Genomic DNA, 22811 nt, shown 5'->3' with positions numbered 1-22811 from the left:
TTTTGCACTTTCTCAGTGAAAATTGGGTATTTTCCTATTTTTCATTTGCGGACCATGTAGGTGTTAATAAAAGCTCAGAGTAAATTCAAAGGTTATTAAATCAAAACTGAAGAAAATGTGACATGTTCAGTAAAATATATCATTAATTCTACATAACAAGCATATACATGTTCAAAATCCCCACCGACCCAATACATGATATTTGCTATATTTTCTGTGTAAATGTTTATACAGAATTAGTCAAATGTGTAATTAGTGTTCATCATTAACAGATATGGGAATGAGTGGAGCCTCCAACAGTCATTCATGGTTCAGACTGGTTCAATGCAATAACTATGAGGCCTGTTGGACTGTTTATGTGAATGGAAGGTCTGAAATTTGACCAATGACGCCTTGAAAAATGTCCTAAAAAGCCCTTAATTTGGCTTCAGCAAACCTATAGATAACCTGAAAAATGTAAACTAAGTGGCTTCTACACACAACTGATTTAGTGTGAAATAATAAGAAAAGTTTGACATGCATTGACTGAATCCTGATATAAAACATTCATAATATCATATCATCTGCAAAGAGTTCAAGACATCGCTACTGGTTTTTACTGTTCTCATATTCGTATGCATTTCAGTTTTATCCTCTTACCGACACTGAGAAATGTACATTGGAATTTGTCATCATTATCTTGCTGAAACTACAAACCTACTGGTGTTTGTGGTTTGTTTCAGTAGCAGAAACATTAGTCATGGAGAAACGGCGGGAAACATGGTTCAGACTGGATCAGTACAATAACTATGAGGCCTCTTGGACTGGTATTTATGTGAATCTGAGGTCTGAAATTTGACCAAAGACGCCTTGAAAAGTGTCTTAAAAAGTCAGAAAGTCCATGTCATCAAACCTGCAGATAGCCTGATTGTGTAGTCTGTGTATTGTAGCACATTTAGTGTACTTCAGCATATTTTATGTGTATTTTAGTATATTTGTTGTATATTTTGGTGCATATTTGAGTGTTTTTTGTGCATGTTGGTGTCATTGATGGGTGGAGAGGTTCAGGTATGACCTTTAGCAGCTTGAACGTCAGTAGCAGAAACATTAGTCATAGACAAATGGAAATGTAACCAGATTGTAACATGGTTCAGACTGGTTCAACACAATAACTATGAGGCCTGGTGGACTGTTACTTACGCGAACATAAGGTCTGACATTTGACAACAGATACCTTGAAAAATGTCTTAGAAAGTCAGAAATTCAGCGTCATCAAACCTGCAGATACCTAATTGTATATTTAGTCTATTTTAGTGCATTCTTTGTGGGGTTTTTTGCAGTATTTTAGCACATTTTAGTGTGTTTTTGTATGTTTTGGTGCTTTTGTTTTTACTGTTTTAGTGAATTTTTGTGCATGTTGGTGTATAAGAAGTCCAATAATCATTGATGGATGGAGGGGTTCAGGTATGAGCTTTAACAGCTTGAATGTCAGTAGTGCAAACATTACTCATGGACAAATGGAAATATAAAGTTAGACTAAATCAGTTTAGCCTGGTTCACAATACACAAAACACAATAACTATGAGGTCTGTTGGACTGGTATTTATGTGAATAGAAGGTCTGAAATTTGACCAGACGCCTTTTAAAAATGTCCTAAAAAGTCATTTATTTTGCTTCATCAAACCTGATTGTTTGGTGTCATTTTTTGTGCATTTTTTGTGTATTTTAACCTATTTTAGTGTGTTTTAGCAAATTTTTTTTGTCCGTTTTTTGTGCATTTTTTGACAAATGCAAATGTAACAGTGGATTGAAACATGGTTCAGACTGGTTCAACACAATAACCATGAGGCCTGTTGGACTGATAGTTATGTGAATAGAAGGTCTGAAATTTGACCAGACACCTTCGAAAAATGCCCTAAAAAGTCATTAATTTTGCTTCATCAAACCTGAATGTGTGTTTGGTGTCATTTTTTGTGCATTTTTTGTGTATTTTAGCATATTTTAGCGTGTTTTAGCACATTTTTTTGTCCATTTTTGTGCATTTTTTGACAAATGCAAATGTAACAGTGGATTGAAACATGTTTCAGACTGGTTCAACACAATAACTATGAGATCTGTTGGACTGGTATTTATGTGAATGGGAGGTCTGAAATTTGACCAGACACCTTTGAAAAATGTCCTAAAAAGTCATTAATTTTGCTTCATCAAACCTGATTATGTATTGGATGTCTTTTTTGTGCATTTTTTGTGTATTTTAGCATATTTTTTTGTGTTTTAGCACATTTTTTTGGTCCTTTTTAGTGCATTTGTGACAGTGGATGGTTCAGACTGGTTCAACACAGTAACTATGAGGCCTGTTGGACTGGTATTTATGGTATAAAACTTGACCATAAACTTATCTTCCTCGGACCTGCAGATACCCCGTGGTCGGTTCAAACTCCTGTGTTCCTTTATTTTGGACGTGGTTGTGCCGTCCTCTTCCCTCCGTGCTCCGGATGCCTTGTGCCTGTCATCAGTTTTCAGTTTATCACATTTGTCTGAAGCTGCTCTTACACTCGCATGCCTATCATGCGTCCAGTACCTCTGAATGGGGGGAGATCAAACGAAGATAAATTCCAGAGGAGGAGGAGCAGGAGGGGCAGCGGGCTCTGAAATAGAGGAGTGGGTGCTGTGTAAACATCGCAGTGACAGTTCACAATAGGTTATTTTAGCCCAGCATTAAGCCTCTCCAAGGCATGCCAGCGTCAGTGGCCTTTTTAAAATATAAACACGACAGCAGCATTCCTCAGCATGGAGCAGGCTTCGCCGCACACATCGCCTTTTTGTCTCATTATCATCTCTCTCTCTCTCTCTTTTTTTTTTTTTATTTAAACCAACAACGTTTCTCATCTACTATCTTTCCGTCCATGTAAAAGCGTTTTGCCAGCAGCAGTGTGATTTCAGTTAATTTACCTGTGTCAAGATGATCACTGACTATATTTTCAAGTGCATGATCACATAATTATCGCCCCTCCTTTAATTGGAAGAATAATTTGATGAAGCTGTTGACATGAATAGCAAGAGGCTATGTTCATTTTTCCAGTTCCAGTCGGTGCCGTCCTTGTTGTGCGACTCCACTTTAACAACATAACAACATACAGTACGCCTCTACTTTATTGCAGTCGGAATGATCCTGTCATGTAACCGCCCTGTTGTTAGGAAAGTGTTGACAAAACAGTACCTGCAATAATTTGAGCTCAAACAGCAGTGGTTAGGGAATATTACAGGGTTTGTGCAGGTCCTTAAAAAAGTCTGAAAGTCTTAAGATGTCTGAAATTTGTCTCAGACTTATAGAATAGAATAGAATAGAATAGAATAGAATAGAATAGAATAGAATAAGGGCTGTCAAAATTAACGCATTAACGTGAATTAATCCATCAACATTTAAAGCTGTTCCTTTATTCTCTTGACATCTGTGGAGGTTATGTATAAAGTACTGGACAAATTAGCCAACATGTCAACAAACAGCATACATTTTCAATTGAATAGAATATATTTTTTGACATAATATCATGTTTGGCAATGTTACTCTTATTTTTTAACTAGGGCTGTCAAAATTTACATGTTAACGTAGATTAATCCATCATCATCATTGATCTGGTTAAAAATTTTAATTCAATTAACCCATCTGAAGCACAGAATGACTCTGAACGTCTCTGCCAACGCATTTTGGGCAGTTTGTCCAAGAAGAGTTAGCGTCGCATATGAACAAATGGGCAGTTGATTCGGTAGTGACAGGCAGCATAACCAACTAATAAAGACGGAAGATCCCTCTGGATGGAAATATGAGGACAAAAAAACCCAAGACGGAACAGTTGTTTACAGTTGTTTTGTTGAAACTGTTGAAGGTGTTTAATAAACATGTTAAGTGCATATATATTCCCTTCTTTCTTGAGTCTGTTTCCTTGTGCAAAATGAAACGCAATAAATATAGATTAAAAATGAATGATATTTAATCGTGATTAATGTGATTAAAACTTGTAATTGTTTGACAGCACTACATAGAATAGAATAGAATAGATCTTTATTGTCACTGTTATAGGAACAATAAAAATCAGTTTAGCAGCTCTGTTTCTTATTTAGCACCAAAAACACTTAAAGTGCAAAGAGACTATATAAAAATATCACACAAAATTATACTGAAAAGGATTATCAATATACAAAAAATACAAATAAATACTAAAATATACAAAAAGCCAACTCTGTACTACAGACAAGAGAAATATCTATACAATGATATATACAGGCAGTATAGGATATGAGGTAGGGTCCATTAGACTTGGGGGGGGGGGGGTTGCATTGATTTCTGTGCAATAAAGACTATTTCCCCTGATTTTGACATAAAAAGACAGGATTGCAGAAAAGACAAGACGTCTGTGCGATTTGGTTTGGCCAAAGTCTAAATCAAACAAACAAAACCACGCAGTTGGGCATGAAATGGAGCTGAAACTGTGTTCATTATGGTTTTAGAAAGGTGTTAAAGGCTTGAACGTGTTGAAAACTGCAGAAACATTGTCTACTTCCATGTGTTTTGTGAATATATGCATCAAAACCAGGCTGAATAATGTAGTTACTCTGACTGTACACAGAATTACATCACTATATAAATATTAATCTTCTGTAGTTTTAACAGTTGACCTTATTAAAGTGTCGTTCTCGTGGTGTGAACGCTGTAACTGATCATTGAGCAGACTTGCCCGATTCTTTTTTGATGGTAAAGATGACAGTGAAGGGAAGACTTCCCAGAAATGCATCTCTTCATCCATTACTGTCTAAACTTCCTATCATATCCTGTTGACTCAACTCTCTTTGTTCCAACACCCTCGGCTGTAAACCCAGACACACACACATTTCACTGCATGTGTCATCAGCTACAGAGGAAAAGAAAACAGTAAACTTTGTTTACTCTTCAATGTGCCCGTAATACCACGCCTTGGGCGTTGTGAAACATTTTGTCACATTTTTTTTTCTTTCTCTTTTGTGTTTCAGCATGAATTGTCAGTGTTTCACTTAAAGTAAGAATGTGAAGTTGTTCAAGTAAACTTTAGATTATCTGATACAGAAATCAGTGATCACTAATGTTACTTAAAAAAAGTACTCAATGACTCATAGGTGTTAAAGACACGCATTTATGTACTTGGAAACCTTTTATATATACAGTCCTGTGTAAAAGTCTGGGTCCAACATTCTGTTTGTTGGTTTAGTAAAGCTCTAATGTCCATATATATGCAATAGTCTGTATATTTAGATCCAATCTGATATATGTGAAGTATGAACAGCAGGAAAAAACTACAGTTTCAGGGTAAAAACAGCTTCTATAAACCAAAGTGGTTGTATTTAGTGTGACCTCCCTTCATATTTAACATGTCTTTCACCTTTTGTTCAGACAATATTAGATTTATGGCATTAATTTTCTGTTGTTTTATACCAGGTTTCATTCAACATGTCAGATGTTTCTAATTGTTTGTGCTGCTTCTTATCATGGGGTCAAAGGTCACACTAAATAGTGATTTTACAGTTCATGTAGTTCAGTTTTTTGTGTGTCTTTATAAGGCTGTGCACACATTTCCTGTTTTTTTTTTTTTTTATCTCAAGAAAAGAGAATAAGAAATATAAATGTATGATAATTTCAACCAGGTGTCCTTAGACTTTTGGACAGTACTGTGTAGTGTTATTGTTTTTATATAAGATAGATAGATAGACAGACAGACAGACAGACAGAATAAAGTCAATTTGAATAAAAAATGCAAAGTAACTAAATAACTGGGGCAACTATAGAACTTTTTTGGCTACTTTAGAACAACATTCTGGTTTTAGTCATCAAAAAACTGAAAGATGTGTTTAAGTTCAGAATGTTTTTGTTTCTAATTTTTTTCCAGATTATCAGATCTTCTAGAGATAAAAATCAAAATGCTAAAAATGTAAGACGTAAATATTGCCCTGGCGTGGGAGCGATTCTTGCTCACATCGTTCTTAGTTTCGATTTATACACTTTCTTTCTGATTACGGGGGGTTCCCCCCTCCACAAATTTCAAAGAGGAAGAAAATTAGGCATGCAGAATGAGATCTGCCGCTACGTAGTCATTTATCTTTTACACCAGAGCTCAGAGGAGGAGAGGACGGCGACGGACAGAAAGCCCGAGAACTCAGGTCCGTTAAATTGAAGCGTGGTGTAAATGCCAGGAGTGTGACCTCTTTGTAGCTTGCTGTCATATTTATGCCTCATGATGTCATGGGACAGCCGTGTGTTTGGGAGGGTCAGCACATACACCCACGTAGACCGTCACACAGCTGTTCTGTCCCACCGCTCGCTGTCTCTCCCTTTGTATCCAAAAGTATTGAGGTTTTAGGCGATAACATCACATCTCAAAGTCATCTACCTCCTTATCCCTTCACACAGAGCTCCGTTTACCCTCAGATATCTTACTTTTGCAACAGGTTTCACTCACATGTTCACACGTTCAGACTTTTTCCTCTCCTCTACTTACCATTAAACTTTGTAAACCTCTCACATACTTCCACTGATATACATTGTCAGTATATCCGAGATGAGCTGGATGTGCCCTCGACTGTTTGTTTAATTGTGGGAGCAATCGTCTGAGGAACATGGAAAGAATGAGGCCAGTTATTTACCCAGATGGTTTACTGGTGGAGGTGTGAGGCTGGCCAGCTCACTGTGGGAACACATCACTTGCTTTTCTTGGTATCGCTGACCGTTTTCAAGACCGCTGTGTTTTTTTTCCCCGGCTCTCTCCAGCTTTGTTTGCTCTGGATGGCATGTTTGATTATTTATCGTAAGGGAAAAGGGAGTAGCTGGAGCAATAAACATGTGACTGCACTGTATTTTGTTTTCCACTGAGAAGGCCGTGTCCTCTAACAGATATTCGAAGCAGCCGTAAAGCTTTTTATTTGCTCTCTAGAAGGGAGTCAGACTGAGCTAACGGAGGATCAAAAGAGCTGATTAGCCTCTTTGACAGTTTGTGTTTTCTTTGCAACTTATCAGCAGATAAATATTTATTCTGAATGGTCGCTGTTGAGTTTTTCTTTTGTCTGTGAAATTATTTTGACATGTGAGCATTGTTCATTGTGTGTACGTTCAGCAATAGTTTATGCCAGACTTATATTTATCACTCAGAGTATGAAATGATAGCCTGTGATGTTTGTTTGTTATCGCTCAGAGGGCCAAGGAATGTGGCTGTAAAAGGATGCATCTGCCCTGATAATGGGCATCAAAGTGTTCTCCAGGGACTTTTAGCATACAGCATCTGTTGTAGCATTTCTATACAGCATTTTTTTTTTTTTTATTCTTACATGTTTTTTCTCTCAATCAGGCTCTCCAAGTGGCTCGGCAGATCCTCCTCCAACAACAACAGCAGCAGCAGCAGCAGCAGACACCTCAGTCGCAGCAACTGCAGTCTCAACAAAACTCTGGTCGCAAATCCCCCAAAGTCAATGACAAGCAGCAAAGTCTACAGGTACGGTCAATGTGTTGTCATGTCATCTCATGCCCCCGCTTACTTATTAGCCTGTATTTATCAGATGGTTGTTTATTTGAGTTTGCAGTTGCTCAAATGTTTTTTAAAAAATGAAGTGAACTTGCGCAACTTTGCCTAGAACACAGTGTGCGAGAAAGCTCAGCGCCAGGCCAAGTTCACAAACAGGAAATTAAAATTGGCAGTGCAACATTTGCAGTTACGCATGCTTGTGCATTATGTGTGATTTAGCACACACACACACCTTGTTGTGTGTCTTCTAAATTGTGCAGCAGAAATGGGCGCTGTTGTAAAAAATATATAGGGCAAAGTGTTAGAAAAGCCTCCATGTGGCTGGTTTATGTCACATGAGCTCATCCTGCTGCTTGGGATTAGATGGTGTCCAGCCTGGAGTAAAGTTGGAGTAAGAGTGGAAATGAAAAGGAAGGCAGAAGTGAGAGGGCTGCGTTGCACAGGCAGAGGAAGCTCCACACTTTCCATATTAGCCTTTCGTCATTGTATACACACACACATACACACATATACACACACACACACACACACTCATGCAGCAGAAGGAAGGAGGAGGCAGGTCTGTACCACTGACAGCAGGGGGCGCTGTAGAGCAGCCCACATGAGGTGTGGAGCTCCAGGTGGAGGGCTGGGAAAAAGACAGCAAGAGGATGGGCCAGGGCTGCAAAAGTAAGAGGGTTAGGGGAAGTATTTAGAGTGGCTTTGTGATGCAAAGAAAATACAGCACCCTTCTTATATTTTTCATCTAGTTCAGCCCTAATATGAAAAGCACCAGCATATCTGATGCAATATTTACGTTAATTTCAGATCACGCGTATCAGCTGCCTCACAGATGTATATCTTTGTTTGAACAAGGAGCGGTTGTTTGTGTCAGTGTGAAATTGCAAACGACTTCGGGGCATATTTGGTAATTAATACAGAGGCCCTGTTCTCTATGTGTGTATATATATAATATTTAATACCCTTACTATCCCATTGGGGGCCCTTTTTAATGAGCTATTGTAGCAGCTAGGTCTAATGTCAGGTTGTGAAAAAGCCTCTTTGTTGTGCAGATGTCTTCGGAATAGCTCCAGAGGATGAAATATGACTGTGATGACCTTTCAGTTGTGTGCATATTTGTCAGGATTCAAATAAGTTGAAAGGATCAAACTAAACAGTTTCCACAGCCTGGCAGGGAATTGTGCTGCAGAGGTCAACAGAGGGGACCACAACGGCAGATTCCAGCGTACAGCCAGTTGTTGGTACATAGTGAAGTACTAGACCATCTCCTGCAGACAAAGACAAAATTAAAATTCTAATTTATTAATGTATACAGAGAGCTTGGCCAAGCTGTCACTCAGCTATTGAAAAGAGAGTCGGGCCCTTTCTACCCCCCCCTTCCCCTCCCCTCCCCTCTCCTGCCCAGTTCTTGTGAAGAGAGCACAGGCTCGCTGTAGTATCTAACTAACACCATAAATTGCCTGCTCTCTAATGTTGTATGTTACATTTTACTGGTTTGAAACTGCCATAATGGAAAAGCCACAGGTCCAGACAAGTGTTTGTTTATCTCTGAATTACATATTCTGCTAATTAAACACAGGCTGAACCACGTACATACACAGCCTCCCATTCATACATAAACATCAGTGTGACGCTCTGTGGGAGCATGTATTACATTTGTTTTTGTTGTTTTTTTCTCTCCTCCACTTATGTTTTTTTTTTTTCTTTTGGTGAGAATTCTCTCTCTTCTCACACCGTCTTTCTCACAAACAGAGGGTAACTGTCTGAGCCTCACCTCACTTCCTCTTTTAAGGATAAACCGATGCTTAGAGGAGCCCCCTTAACGCAGAACATTCACTATCTCCATCATACAGCCTGGATAATGATTCTCTGTTGAGCCGGACTGGGTCATCAAAAGACATGATCCAACAATTATGAGGCTATGTAGTAAGCTGACACCCCATAAAAGCACCTGATCTGCGGACGAGGCTCCATTCATCTCAGCGGTCTTCCCATTAGGCATGAGGAGATGTGCGGAGAGACTTTTACTCATTTGGAGATGTGACTCACTTTTCAATTCGTTCTTATTCAAGTCAAAAATAATGAAGCACGCTATATACGAAACATCTGAAAAAAATGACCCGCATGGAGTAGCGAGGGGAAAAAAATATGAGTCAAACAAGCCTCACAATCCTTGATCAGCATTAAATGGCTCTTTGGTTTTATATCTAACAGGGGTGCCCCCCCCCCGCCGCAGCCCCTCACCCCTACACCGCCCACCCCAGCCTCTGGATGAAGATGCCTCCGCTGTATACTCGGCGGCCTAGAGGCGCTTTAATCAGAGTGGATACACAAACAGCTGCTACACAGGCTGGAAAGCAGCTAAACATACTTGACTGGTCAAAAAGCCAGTAAATTACATTGACAGAATGACACGTGTAATTAAAAGAATCCATGCTGCTTTTACCTTTTGCGCTTCACACCTACAGTGGCACAACGACGAGAGTCGGCAACTCCCACCCCGCTAATTACCATTATCAGTGAAATGGTAGGGTTTGACTCATTAGTTCCATGTGCATTTAATTAGAGGCAGGCTGAAATTGGATTTAACTTATTACTTTTTCATGGATCACTTTCTTGTCATCACTTCAAATTGGATTGCAGCCCCAGGTAACTAATTATGCCAGCCGCAGGATCAGGAGTGGAGAAATAGGTAATTAGGAACAACACTGTTGGACCCTCGCTGATAGTCCACCAGCACCAACGTAGGGGGAGGGGGAAATGAGGCTCGTTTGTGGCGTTGCTCACGAGCCCGGCTGGTTAACTACACCACATTGCACGGGCTCCTAGGTAGGCATCAGCCTCCTACAGGGGATTATGTGGCGTTCAGCTGGGTTAAAGATGTTGTGTCAACATGGTGTCGGTGCTATCAGTGTTTTGCCCAGATTAGGCTTTTTTTCTGATCCTGGTTTGTGCTCGAGATTGGCCTTCATTATTCATGTCACCGGTGCAGTGTGAGGCATGGCCGGCGGCCAGCTCCGGCGCTCTGCGTGGACCTGCCGTGAATGACAGCCTGTTTTCTGTCTGTTTGGTCGGCTTTGATTAGAATGTGCACACCTGATTGATCCGGTGCAGAAATGGCAGTTGTACAATGAATATGCTAAGCAGATGTAGCTGAAGTTTGAGGTTGTTTTTACATGTGTCAGTGCAGACATATTCAACTTAACTGAGCAAAGAATAAATAAAATGCAGAAAATAATGATTTTAAGCACTAGCAATCCTTCTCTGTCTCACAGAAATTATGCTTATATGCAACTAAATCATAAATCAAGTTTCTTTTAATAAACATAATGCAGCATGTGTTCATTTTTGCTTTGAGTTCACATAATTTCCTATTGGTCTGCAACTTCTTTTGCCTTTCCTCAGAGGCACTAGACAACTGGGATGGATGGTGTAGCTACTAAATCCAGGACTTTTCCACCATTCCCTCCTGTAGCTGTTGAGGTTTAGACAATAAAAATGCTTTGGTTCTGGTTAGGAAAAGAACATTGTTTGGTTCAATACACTCAGAGTCATTTTTTCCTCATATGTTTGCAGACTTTCTCTGTATTAAATCAAGCTCTGGAATATTTCCTTAAACCTGATCCTTGAGATGTCAGTGCTTAAACCCAACCATAAAAAGTTTAATAATGCTGTCGTCAAAACCAGATGATAAATCGAGTTGGTGGATCTTTTGGCTTTTAGACCCACTGTTACATACAGTATTCAAAATATTCCATTACTTGACAAATTTTATTTATAATGATGACACAAAACTTAAGTAGATTAGACTAGATACAACTTTATTGTGATAACACATTTGCGAGCAACAAAATGCAGTTAGCCACTAACCAGCAGTACAATATGGAGAATATGTAGTATCTACAGTGTGTACATGATAAGGCAGTTCTATGGACATATAAGATTAGATTAGACTTCAATGGTCAAAAAACAATATGTATATATATATATATATATATATATATATATATATATATATATAAACAGGTGGATGTGCTGTGAACATCATATACTGTGGAAATACTACAGCTATTGTATATAGATTGAGTGTAAATGACTTAGAGTACATAACAGAATAATGTGTGTGGTTACAGTATTTGTGTAATTTCAATGACGTTGGGTTAGTTTTATCTGAAAGTGGAGAATTTGTAGCTCAAAGAACATCTGTAATTATAGTTTCTGTGTTTTTTGGTATATTATACTTATCCGTTGACCCTTGTTTCTCAGTAAGAAACCCTACTCACTATTCCTCAATGATATTTTCAGCCAAATGTTTCATTGAACAGTTTGTAAAAAGATTGAACGTGGTGTCAAAGGTGCCTGACTCCTTATTTTTCAGTCGAAAAGCGAAACTGATCTGGTTTAAAACTCAACCACCAGGCAATTGTCTTATCTATATTATTACCATTTGAAGGCACCATCCACATTTAATGATTCCCCCTCTCCTTTTAGTCCCTTTCTTCTTTTCCTTTTCTTTTTCACACCATAGTGTACAGCCTCACCGGGGGCATCTCCAGGTCAAAAGATAATGTCTTTTCAGTTTACAGGATGAAAGCCTTTTAAGTTCTTGAGAGCCCCTTCAGCGCCCCTCCTCCCCACGTTTGCTGTTCACATCCTTCATTTGCGGTCTGTTGGGGGGAAGCGTGATGTGACACAATCCAGGGGCCAAGCCTCTGTCTGACAGGACGGGGTGAAGCCGGCAGCCCTCCTTCCCTCCCTCTCCTACTGTTTTTGCAGTAGGCCCATGGCATTGTCCTGACACATGTATACCACAGCGCTCCAATCTGTAAGTCATTAGAGCAGTAGGCCGGAGCCTGTCATCTGGAGCTCCGCCAGCGCTGCAGGCCCATCTGAGGCAGCGTTTTGAGGCGTCCCCGCGGCTCGGTCGGCCGCTAGCCCAAAGTGGCGGCGGCGGCAGTAGTCCACTGGCGAGGTGACAGTGAGCACAAGCCCGGATTAATGTTTGCAGTTAGTCGCTGCGAGATAAGGATTCTCTTTACACAGGGGGGCATCTGGGCAGAGGCGTATTTATATTTGCTTTTTATTCTGAATATATTTCAGAATAGAGGAAAAATGCTCAGAAGAAGAAAATGCAAGACGCGCTAAACATGGAGTGAGAACGAGTGGTGGCACGCTCCCAAAACACTCAACCAAATCAAAGCAATGCCAGTTCCTAATTGATTCACTTAACGAGTGCTTAAAGCTTGCCAAGATTAACCAGTCTATTAAGAGTAAAATCTCCACAGGTCGCTCACCACAAAAATGGAGAAAATTCACAGCAGATGTTTACATAAGCACTTGCATCCTCAGACAAAAGCATTTTTAAGCTGTAGCAGAAGTCTGTCCGTACTTCAGAGAGGTGATTCTTTTGATTAAACCCCAGGTTGGAAATAAAACGCTGCTTTCGCTTCTGTTTTACCACTGGTCAGTTGTTCAGAAGGTTTAATCTGGATCAGTAAATCCTGTGTTTTACCATTCAAGATCTGGTAATCCATTGTACTTTTCACCACTTTTTTTGGTACCAAATCCGGATTACCAGCGCTCTAAAGATCACACCGTACCAGCCCTGTAAAAAATACCAGGTCGGAGAGCCGGTAGCGAATAGCAGACTCACTTTAAGTGTTTTTTATCGTAGCATCTTAACAGGTCGTGGCCTTTGAGCAGTAGGCCGGGATTTGGTAGCTGGTGCTAAGATGAATTCTCTCCTGCAACAATCCCACTAGCAAAACTGGGCTTTCTGGGACTAAACTGGGAGAGATACAAACCGTCTGCTGTTTTTCATGCTTCCTCCTCCTTCCACATCGACACTTGGTGCTCGGTAATGTGTCTCATTTATCATTGGATGTAATAAGTTTATGCTCCTACCATGACCACGTCTGTGTACCTAAACCAGAACTAGCATCATTTTTATCTTGTCTGTACAGTTTCTGATTGCTAAATTCTGTTAAATGGTATATATCTCTTATTTTGAGCCGCAACAAAGTTAAATAACATTGTTAACTGATTATCTGATTATTATGAAATTCAAATCAAATCAAAGTTTATTTATATAGCACTTTACAACAACATAAAGAAGCCCAAAGTGCTTTACATCTAAAAGCATGAATAAATTATAAGATAGAAACAGGTTAGTCAAGTACCATAAATATGCATAAAACAATAGGGCACAATAGGATGTTGTAATATGGTTGTAAGTATCTGTCATTTACAAATGAAATACAGTGTTGTTGTTTGATATTGACATTTTACTTTACTGAAGCCTAATGTCTACTTTAAAATAGATCAAAGTCAAATAAATAAATCAAATATGAAGTGTTAGCTGTATTAGAAGGCTATTAATCTATGTTATAATATGATATGGTATGATATATGATAGAAAAGTGTTCAAAAGTGCATTGAAATTAGAGATTAAAATTATATCAATTGCTATCACTGCACTTTATCACTACAACCACTCTGATCATGCAAATCTAAAGTGTTTAAACACTGTTAAAACACTCTTACATGATATATGACATGATATACAGTCACAGAAAAAAATTATTAGACCACCCCTTGTTTTCTTCAATTTCTTGTTCATTTTAATGCCTGGTACAACTAAAGTTACATTTTTGTTTGGACAAATATAATGATAACAACAAAAACAGCTAGAGTTAGTACTTCATTGTATAACCATTGTTTTTGGTGACTTTTGATGGTCTAATAATTTTTTCCACGACTGTACTTCATCACAGTTAAACAAGTCAATTGCAATAAATAAGTACATGATATTTTCCCGATGTTTTTAATCATAAATTTCCTAAAGTTTCTAGCACTCCACATAGGAGGTTTGATCCAGATGAAAACCAAGATTGGCTTAAGGCTTTCAATCCATTTTTGTTTTCTTTTTAACAACCATTTTTTCCAGATTTGATCTAATCTGATATCTGTAATCCAATCATATTCCCTCTGAACAACTGGCCTCAGGATGTTTAGTTGCCAGAATCAGTATTTTAGGGATATTTCCTCTAGATTCTCCGTCACCGTCCGTCGTGTGCGTGATCTTCAGAAGGAGTTCATGTCTCCGTGTTTTTAAAAAGTCTCAAGGTGATGCTGTAATGAAATCTCGATTTGACGCGCGTTTTCGCTTTGAGGTGATACAATCTGTCAGGAATGATCTGCACAACACCGAGGTCGGTGCTCGCGTGGAACCCCGGGATCGGGCCGTCTCTTTCGCTGCTTGTTTTGCTTGTCATATTGTAAAAATGTATTATGTGTACTGTATAGATTAGAACCAGGTTTGGGATAATCCTGTCAGAATGAAGTCATCTGTCCCGATTCATGCAGCCAAACAAGCACTTGGGCGGAGGAGGGAGGGGTGGTGGTTTGGGTTGGAGGGGGTGGTGGTGGGGGGGTGTTGTCGCTCTGTCTCAGCCAGGACGATGACTGTCGAACCGACTCCAGTCACAGCGCTGGGAGCCACTCTACCATGTTTAGAACCCACTTTTCATTTGCGGCCTGATGTTTCCCTTCAAGCACTGAACCCCCCCCCTCCTTTTAAATTTGTTGTATCTTTGTGTCATCCTCTGGCGCTATATCTTGATGTCAAGCATGTGTTGTTTAGAGTGATTCACACGCCCTTTTTTGCAGTGGGGAGGAAGGATGGATGGATCTGTAGTGCACATTCGCATTAATACAGCTGCAGATAGAACAGATATGGAAGGTGCAGTCGGGTCTACGTGGTTTCTGCATTTGACAGCGCACAAACAGGCTGAATCCATTTTTACTAAAGCTTTGGTGAGGAAGAAAGAACAGTGAGCCCAGTTGTAGTCACAGTAATACTCCGGTCATTATCCAATTTCTGGAATTATCAGATTATTCAAGTGTAAACAGCGTAATCTGATTATGAGAAATCGGATTAACACACCTAGATTTCCCCCGATACTCCGATGTCTTCGTGCATGTATACCTGAAAGTGTGATTTATTTAGTTCTTTTACTTCTGTGAATGTGTAAAAAGAATTAAATCATAGACAAAGGAAGGGATGTGGTCAAACATGAGCAGAAGACAATAACAGGAAGTTTGATTCTACCATCACTGTGTACTTTTGAAGAAATCCAGTAATGGGCTGAAACATCTACGCCAGGTTTTACTGATAATCATATTTTCTGAAGTGCATGTAAACACATCAGATATGAATATTACAATTAATGAAATAGTCCGAGTTCGCAAATTTTTTAGCTCACCAGCTGATGAGTTATGAGCTGTTTTATGGGTGATGTGTCTGGCGTCTTTGTTAGTAATTTTTTTCAAACATCTTCTCCAACAAAACTACTGGTTGGATTCATTTCAAACTTTATTTTTGAATTTTTGGCAATTTTTTTTTAAATATTAAACATTTGCCTTGACTTTTAATGGTCCATATTTTGATGGTTTATAACATGTAAATGGTTACAGATATCAATATAATTACTATTGAGCACTGATAGGAAGTCATATATGGACTTTGATTGAATTAGTTGAGATCCGCTAGTGCAGTGTTTTTCAACCTTGGGGTCAGGAGCCTGGAATTCAAATGGGGTCACCTGAAATTTCTAGTAATTGATTAAAATAAAAATAAAACATTACTAATAAAAAATATATATGGTTAGTTGACAGGAGCAATCACAATCCCTAACAAACATGACAAACTGTGAAGCTGAAACTGAAGCACTGTGGTTCTGTTTATCTGTCAAATGTTCATTGTGGTCAGTTTCAGATGCTGCAGCTCTTTCATAATTCATAGTTTGAGTTCTCGTTTGTTCAGTATTAATTGTCAGCCTTGTAAATCCAAACTGGACTGATTGTACATATCCTGACCAAGGAAAATCAAATTCTCACTTTGTGCAGTAATCTACACCTGGCTTTTCTGCCTCCGTCCATAATAATATACATTATATAGACTGTCATCTGAAATTAACATTTATTCGCAACATAGTATAGCAAACTATTACATGATCAAAACAAATTAATTTAGTAAAAAAAAAAAAAAAAGTCTCTGTTTTGAATGCCTGGGGTTGCCAGAAACTTGTGGTGTTAAAATGGAGTCAGGAGCCAAAAAAGGTTGGAAACCATTGCTCCAGTGAAAGTACCACCCACTTCTATTGGGAGATTGATCTCCTGCATCCAGACCACATGACTCTAACATAGAGACAGAACCTGACAACCTCATAAATTCAACTAGTCATTGATTTTTGATAGAATGTGCCCATGAGATACAGAGACGTTGGTCCTATTTTTATGGTCATGTAAGAGTTGGGGAAATGCACCTGAGAAAATGTCAACCAAAGCCCACTTTTTTAGAAGTTGTTTTGGTGTTTTTGCATTTTAGTAGGACAGAGTTCATAGTTCAGACAGCTGTGACAAGTTGTCTAAACTATGCACCCACTTAGGACCCACTTTTATTTGTCGTTTCCCTTCAAAGTCGTGAACCGTTTCACTCAGACATCCACCCAAATACTCATGTATCCTCCTTTTACTGTCTCCGCACTATCACCTTGAAACTCCTCAGAAACAACAACCTCCGAGCTGCAACTTTACCCTGAAAATGACAAGTTTTGACAAGGACATACTTCTTTTCTTGTGCTGTTTTATTTTGTAGGGATTTAGTTGTTGTAATACCACAACTACAAGTGCTCCCTAGTGCACATGTTCCACCAAAATAACTCATCTCCTGACACTCTGAAGCAGCATCCTGTAAACTAGATGAACAATCCATGTAATGTTTAGCGCTACGCTGGAATCATGGTACAGAGCTAGCAAAGAGTCGAGATACACTATATGGACAAAAGTATGTGGACACGTTGAATTCAGGTGTTTCTTTTCTAACGGGTCTGGGATTCAAAACAATAATGGTAAATATCATAATATAGTTTTATATTGGTATAAATATCATTGCACTGCATTGGTTAGTTTGGTTTAAATCGTTATCTTTGCTTCCAAAGTGCTTCAGAGATGGTTTTTACTTAATTTCTCTCAACATTGATTTTTCTTTTTATCCATGAAATGTCCTACTTCTACATTTGTAAAATATTTTTGTGCTCTAACTGTAGATACTAATTTTATACCACAACTAACCATCTACATCTACTCTCTCATTAAACTTTAAGGAAATGTTGATGTTTCTAAACTATATGGACAAAAATATTGGGACACATCATGTCTGCAGCTGTAAGATGTCCTGTCAATGCTGATTTGAGATATAAACATCAATATGTGAAGAAAGTAGATGGTTAGAGATTAGAAAATTATTATGTACAGTCAGAGCACGAAAAATATTTGTAGAAATTTAGAAGTAGAATGTTTAAAATCATGGTCATGGATAAAAAATTTTAAAAAAATCTTTGTTGAGAGAAATTAAGTAAAAGCCATCTCTGAAGCATTTTGGAAGCAAATTTAACAATTTAAACCAAAGTAACCAGTGCAGTGACATTTGTGTTAAGATATGTTTATTGAATTTTCAAAATACAGAACAATGATAATACACACAGGTATTCACACACATTAAAAAAAAGAAAAAGAGAAAATTAAACAAAAGCCACTTACCCCACCAAACCCTTTGCTATCACCAGATATCTGTATGCATATACAATATGGCACTGTAAAATTACATATCATAGAGTATTACATACAAACATACATCTTAACTTGTTAGGGACCTTGTACATGTTTTTTTTTTTATTGTGTATGTTTTTTATCTTATCCTATGGATCTAGTTTTTGTGTCCTTAATAAAGCTTGAATGAATGAATGTGTTGTAGGATTGTCAAAAAAGGTTTAGAAAGATTTCCACACTTTCTGCAACTTCTGCTCAGATCCACGTAATGTATGTCGAATTTTTTCTAGTTTAAGATTGGAGATCACTTGTCTGACCCAATGTCCAACAGAAGGTGGGGCAGGTTCCTTCCATCTAGTAAGAATAAGGTGGTGTGCCAAAAGAGTATTAAAGCCAATCACCTTGCGCCCACCTGCAGGTCGCTGCAGCCTTCCAGGAGCGTTACCAAACAATGCAGTAAAAGGGTCAAAGGTGATCCTAACCCCCTCTACAGTAGTGAGCGCTTCAGAAATACTCCTCCAGTAATGCTCAGGACTGGAGTAGGACCAAGACATATGCCAGTGCAATGATATTGTATCAGTGTGTGGGGTCAAGCTTTGGAATGGGTTTGGTGTAGACCTCAGGCGGTGTCCAAATATGCAAAAATTCAAAAAAATGTACAGAGAAATGGTTTTGTCACAAGATCGGGCTCAAGGAAGGATATGATCGTACTTGGATCGTCAGGTTGTTAGATTGTATGGTGTGTGTGTGTGTGTATACATGGGGGTGTGGACGTGGGCTGGTGTACAGATGTAGATGTAATTTGTTGTGTATGTATATGTGACTGTATGTGTATGGGTGTACAGGTTTGTAGGGGTGTGTTTATGGATAATCACAATCTTATGTTGTATAACATGTGATTAGGCACTAACAGTCTGACTGGAATCAGGGGGCAGGACTGGATAAGCAGGGGCTTCTTCCTACTCCCTTTCAGGCACAACAGTTTTTCCTTTTTCTATTATTCTCTTTTTCTTTTTGTTTGTTTTATTTTTTTCCCTATGTTTTGTATTATGTTTGTGTCTGAAATAAACCAAACTAAACTAATATTTATTCCAATATAAAACTATATTAGGACATTTGTTATTATTGTTTTGTATTACAGACCCCTGTTAGAAAAGAAACACCTGAATTCAACGTGTCCATATACAGGGTGTCCCCAAAAAAAAGTGCATAATTTGAGATGTTCATATCAGAGTGACAACATGGTCAGAAGAAATGATACTTAATAAGGTTTATTTTGGACATAAAATGTTTTATTCTACAAATTTCAGACGAAAAATTCGGGGGATGGTAATTTTATAACATTCCAAAGTTATTACAAATGTTCAATGTGTGCGCTGTTTGTGTCGTGGCACACATCAAGTCGGTAGTGGAGTCTTTTTTTCTGACACAAACAGCCTTCCTCTTGACACTTCTTATGCCACGTTCAAATCTGCTTTCCTGTTGGCGCTTGTTTATGAAATTTTCTAGCAAATTCACGTTGCACATTCATGTAATAGTAAATGGCATGTCGATTCCTGAAAGCAGAACAATTAAAATGATTATAGTTTTTTGAGCAAAAAGAGCAAACACATTTTAAACAAATTATTAGGTGATGAAATGATGTCAATTTTTTTGGGGTACCCTGTACTTTTGTCCATATACTGTTGTCAAATTTAGCCTAAACCTAAATACCATCAAGAATCAGCATTATATACCCATCTTCTTCACCACTTATGTCCTGCTTGAATGGCTCAAATTAAAGTTATGGATCAAAACATATTGATAGCACAAGTTCTGTGTGTAACATAGTTGGATTTACAGTTTATCCACATATGACCAAAGATCTGATCTGGAGTCTATTGTACGTTTGTGTTGAAAACTGTACAATTATCCGACATAATATACAACCTGTAAATTTACTACACCCTGCATGAGCAGAACATATGAAATTACAGTTTTCTGATTTACAGTTGCCTTCACAGGTGGAGAAAATTTAGCTAAATATTAAGACAGAATATCCGTGGACTGTTGAGCACATGCTGGTTAATAAAGTGGAGCGTCCTTCTTGTATAGTGATGACAAGAGCCACCCACATCCAGATGTTTGGCAGCTCCCTTTGCTCTGAGAATCCTAGCAATTATAATAATACTGCACATCTTTTACATTTTGCCTGATGCAAACTGACCTTATTGTTCGTATTAAACATAACAGGTGTAGCGGAGTTATTTTTACCTCCACAAAGCAAATCCTCCACACTCATTGTTATATCTTTGTAAAGTCGTGTGAACTGAATCTCTATGTATGAATATAGTTTCAGGTTTAAATCAAAGAGGAATCAATCACCAAACAAGAGGCAAAAATTCCCCCACCTCCTTAAATCGAAGCCGTGCAAACCTAAAAGTGTTCTTGTTTTGACTAAGTGAAAAACCACAGTAGACGGTACGCGCTGAAACACAAGCTCCATTATACAACGGCTGGCATATCACCTCAGGAAATATTTTGCAAATACAGAGTTTACATGTGCTGACTAAACACTGTGTTCCTGAATGCTGAAATTAAAAGTAAATAACCAAACCCATATATAATAGAGCAGAGAGCACAGTGACTCAGGCATGACTTACTGTAACTCCACTTGGCTTCGGGTGATAACCTCACGCGCTTTAAAACACCACTTACTTCAGCTCCCAGAAATAGTATAGACAAGTCGGAAATGTGAAGTGATGAGTTCATTGTCATGTTGTGACACTTTAAGTGGGCTTTTCAGGTCACAGGAGCTACAAATAAGTATGAACAGAAGTAGGTTTCTGTACAAAAAGTCAGAAACCGACACGCAGAACTTGTTTTAACCCTTGATCGGGCAAGTGACTATTTTTGGGTATTTCTGCATATATATATGTATATATAAAACCAAGCAGTGAACCTGGGAGGACAGAGCCTTTTGCATTGCTGCTCCAACCCTCTGGAACTCCCTCCCACCTTCTATCTGACACTGCTCTGACCTCAACACCTTTAAATCCCTTTTAAAAACTAATTTATTTAAGATTGCTTTTAATGTTTAATTTTAATATTTAATTGTTTTATATTCATATACCTGCCTTTTTGCACCTGCTTTTTATCTGTTTTCAATGTGTTTGGTTTCTGTTTTTATCTTCTGTATGTAAAGTGTCTTTGAGTTCTATGAACAGCGCTATACAAATAAAATATATTATTATTATTATTATTATTAGTAGTAGTAGTAGTAGTAGTAGTAGTAGTAGTTGTTGTAGTAGCAGTATTAGTATTAGTGTTAGTGTAGTATTAGTATTAGTATTAGTATTAGTATTAGTATTAGTATTATATATTACAAGACAGTGGCAGCAACAGTTCCAGTGAGTCAACAATCTGAGGTCCAATGTGGTCTCCAGGGTCTGTAAGGTCCACCTCTGCATGAACAGTGAGTGTACCTGCTTTGTTAGGTACCATGAAGTAATGGTACTAATGTAAGGAATGGAGTTCAAAGGGATGATGTGGACAGGTGTAAAAGTGATGTTCTGATGCTCTAAAATACATGTTCCTTTCACATTACATGTTTTTCTCTAGCATTTTTAATGTTTAATTTGTATACTTACAGGTAAGGAACCAAATATATTATTATAGTATTATTGTCATGAAAAGGACAGAGTTTACTTTTGTTTTTTAATATGTGTATTATTGTTATGACAAAGACAGAGTTTGTTTTAGTTTTTTTTAATATGCGTATTATTGTTGTGAAATGGACAGAGTTTATTTTTGTTTTTGATATGTGCATGATTACTGCAACAAAAAGGACAGAGTTTACTTTAATGTGAAATGCTGCTGCAAAATGGACAATCTATCCTTGATAGGGGTGTAAGAAAATATTGGTTCTGCAATATATCGCGATATTTCATCTCATAATACTGTATCGATATTAAAAAGTACTGTATCGATATTTTTAGGTATTTATTCAAATGCAGATATTGTGGAGGTTCATTTTAGTTTTTTTGTTTGTCTTTGTTGTTTATATCTGATTAATTATTAAACACTCTTTTATCAAATAATGTTAGTTCCTTTGTTGGGATTGCACAAAAATAATGTTATGATGTTAGTTATGAACTAATAGAATATGAACATTTGAACAGGATTTTAAACTGTAATGTCTGTAAAATGTAATTTAAGTTTTAATACAGGAAAATTTAGTGTAATTTAATTCTTCAAGGAAATAATCATTTTTAAAAAAAGAAACAAACAAAAAATTGCCTTTTTAACAGTATCATTATACATCGTGATATATCGTATCATGATCCTAGTATTGTGACTTGTATCATATCGCCAGATTCTTGAAAATACACACCCCTAATCCTTGATATGTATCTGTGTTTTGTATAGGAATTTAGGGTAGGTTGAAGGATGGGGTAAGGGAGCGGGAGGTTATAAGTTAAACTTCATCGCGTTCCTTTTCGATTGTTGAACTTTCTCTTATACTATCCTTTTGTTGTTTGGTTTTAATGCAAATTTGAAATAAATATACAAGCAAACAAATATGGTAACTTCATTGACCTTGATTTTCTACAAAACAGTAACAACTTTTAAAAAATGTCACAAAAGTAATGAAGTCTTGTTAGGTGCAGTAACACATTATTATTAGTATTTCTATGA

The 22811-nt window shown here is 37.9% G+C and overlaps 1 protein-coding gene across 1 annotated transcript in view; it reads left to right on the top strand.

Moving 5' to 3' along the window:
- The window catches only part of foxp1b (forkhead box P1b), a 155559-nt gene that overhangs the window by 77866 nt on the left and 54882 nt on the right, over positions 1 to 22811 (top strand). Inside the window, 1 exon segment of the mRNA XM_030134624.1 lies at positions 7350 to 7493. Coding sequence (XP_029990484.1) covers positions 7350 to 7493 — 144 coding nt within the window.

The sequence above is a fragment of the Sphaeramia orbicularis genome, chromosome 5 (genome assembly GCF_902148855.1).
Source record: "Sphaeramia orbicularis chromosome 5, fSphaOr1.1, whole genome shotgun sequence".
NCBI classification, from domain to species: Eukaryota; Metazoa; Chordata; class Actinopteri; order Kurtiformes; family Apogonidae; genus Sphaeramia; species Sphaeramia orbicularis.
Note: the sequence above shows the minus strand (reverse complement) of the source record. Positions and strands in the feature narration are given on the sequence as shown.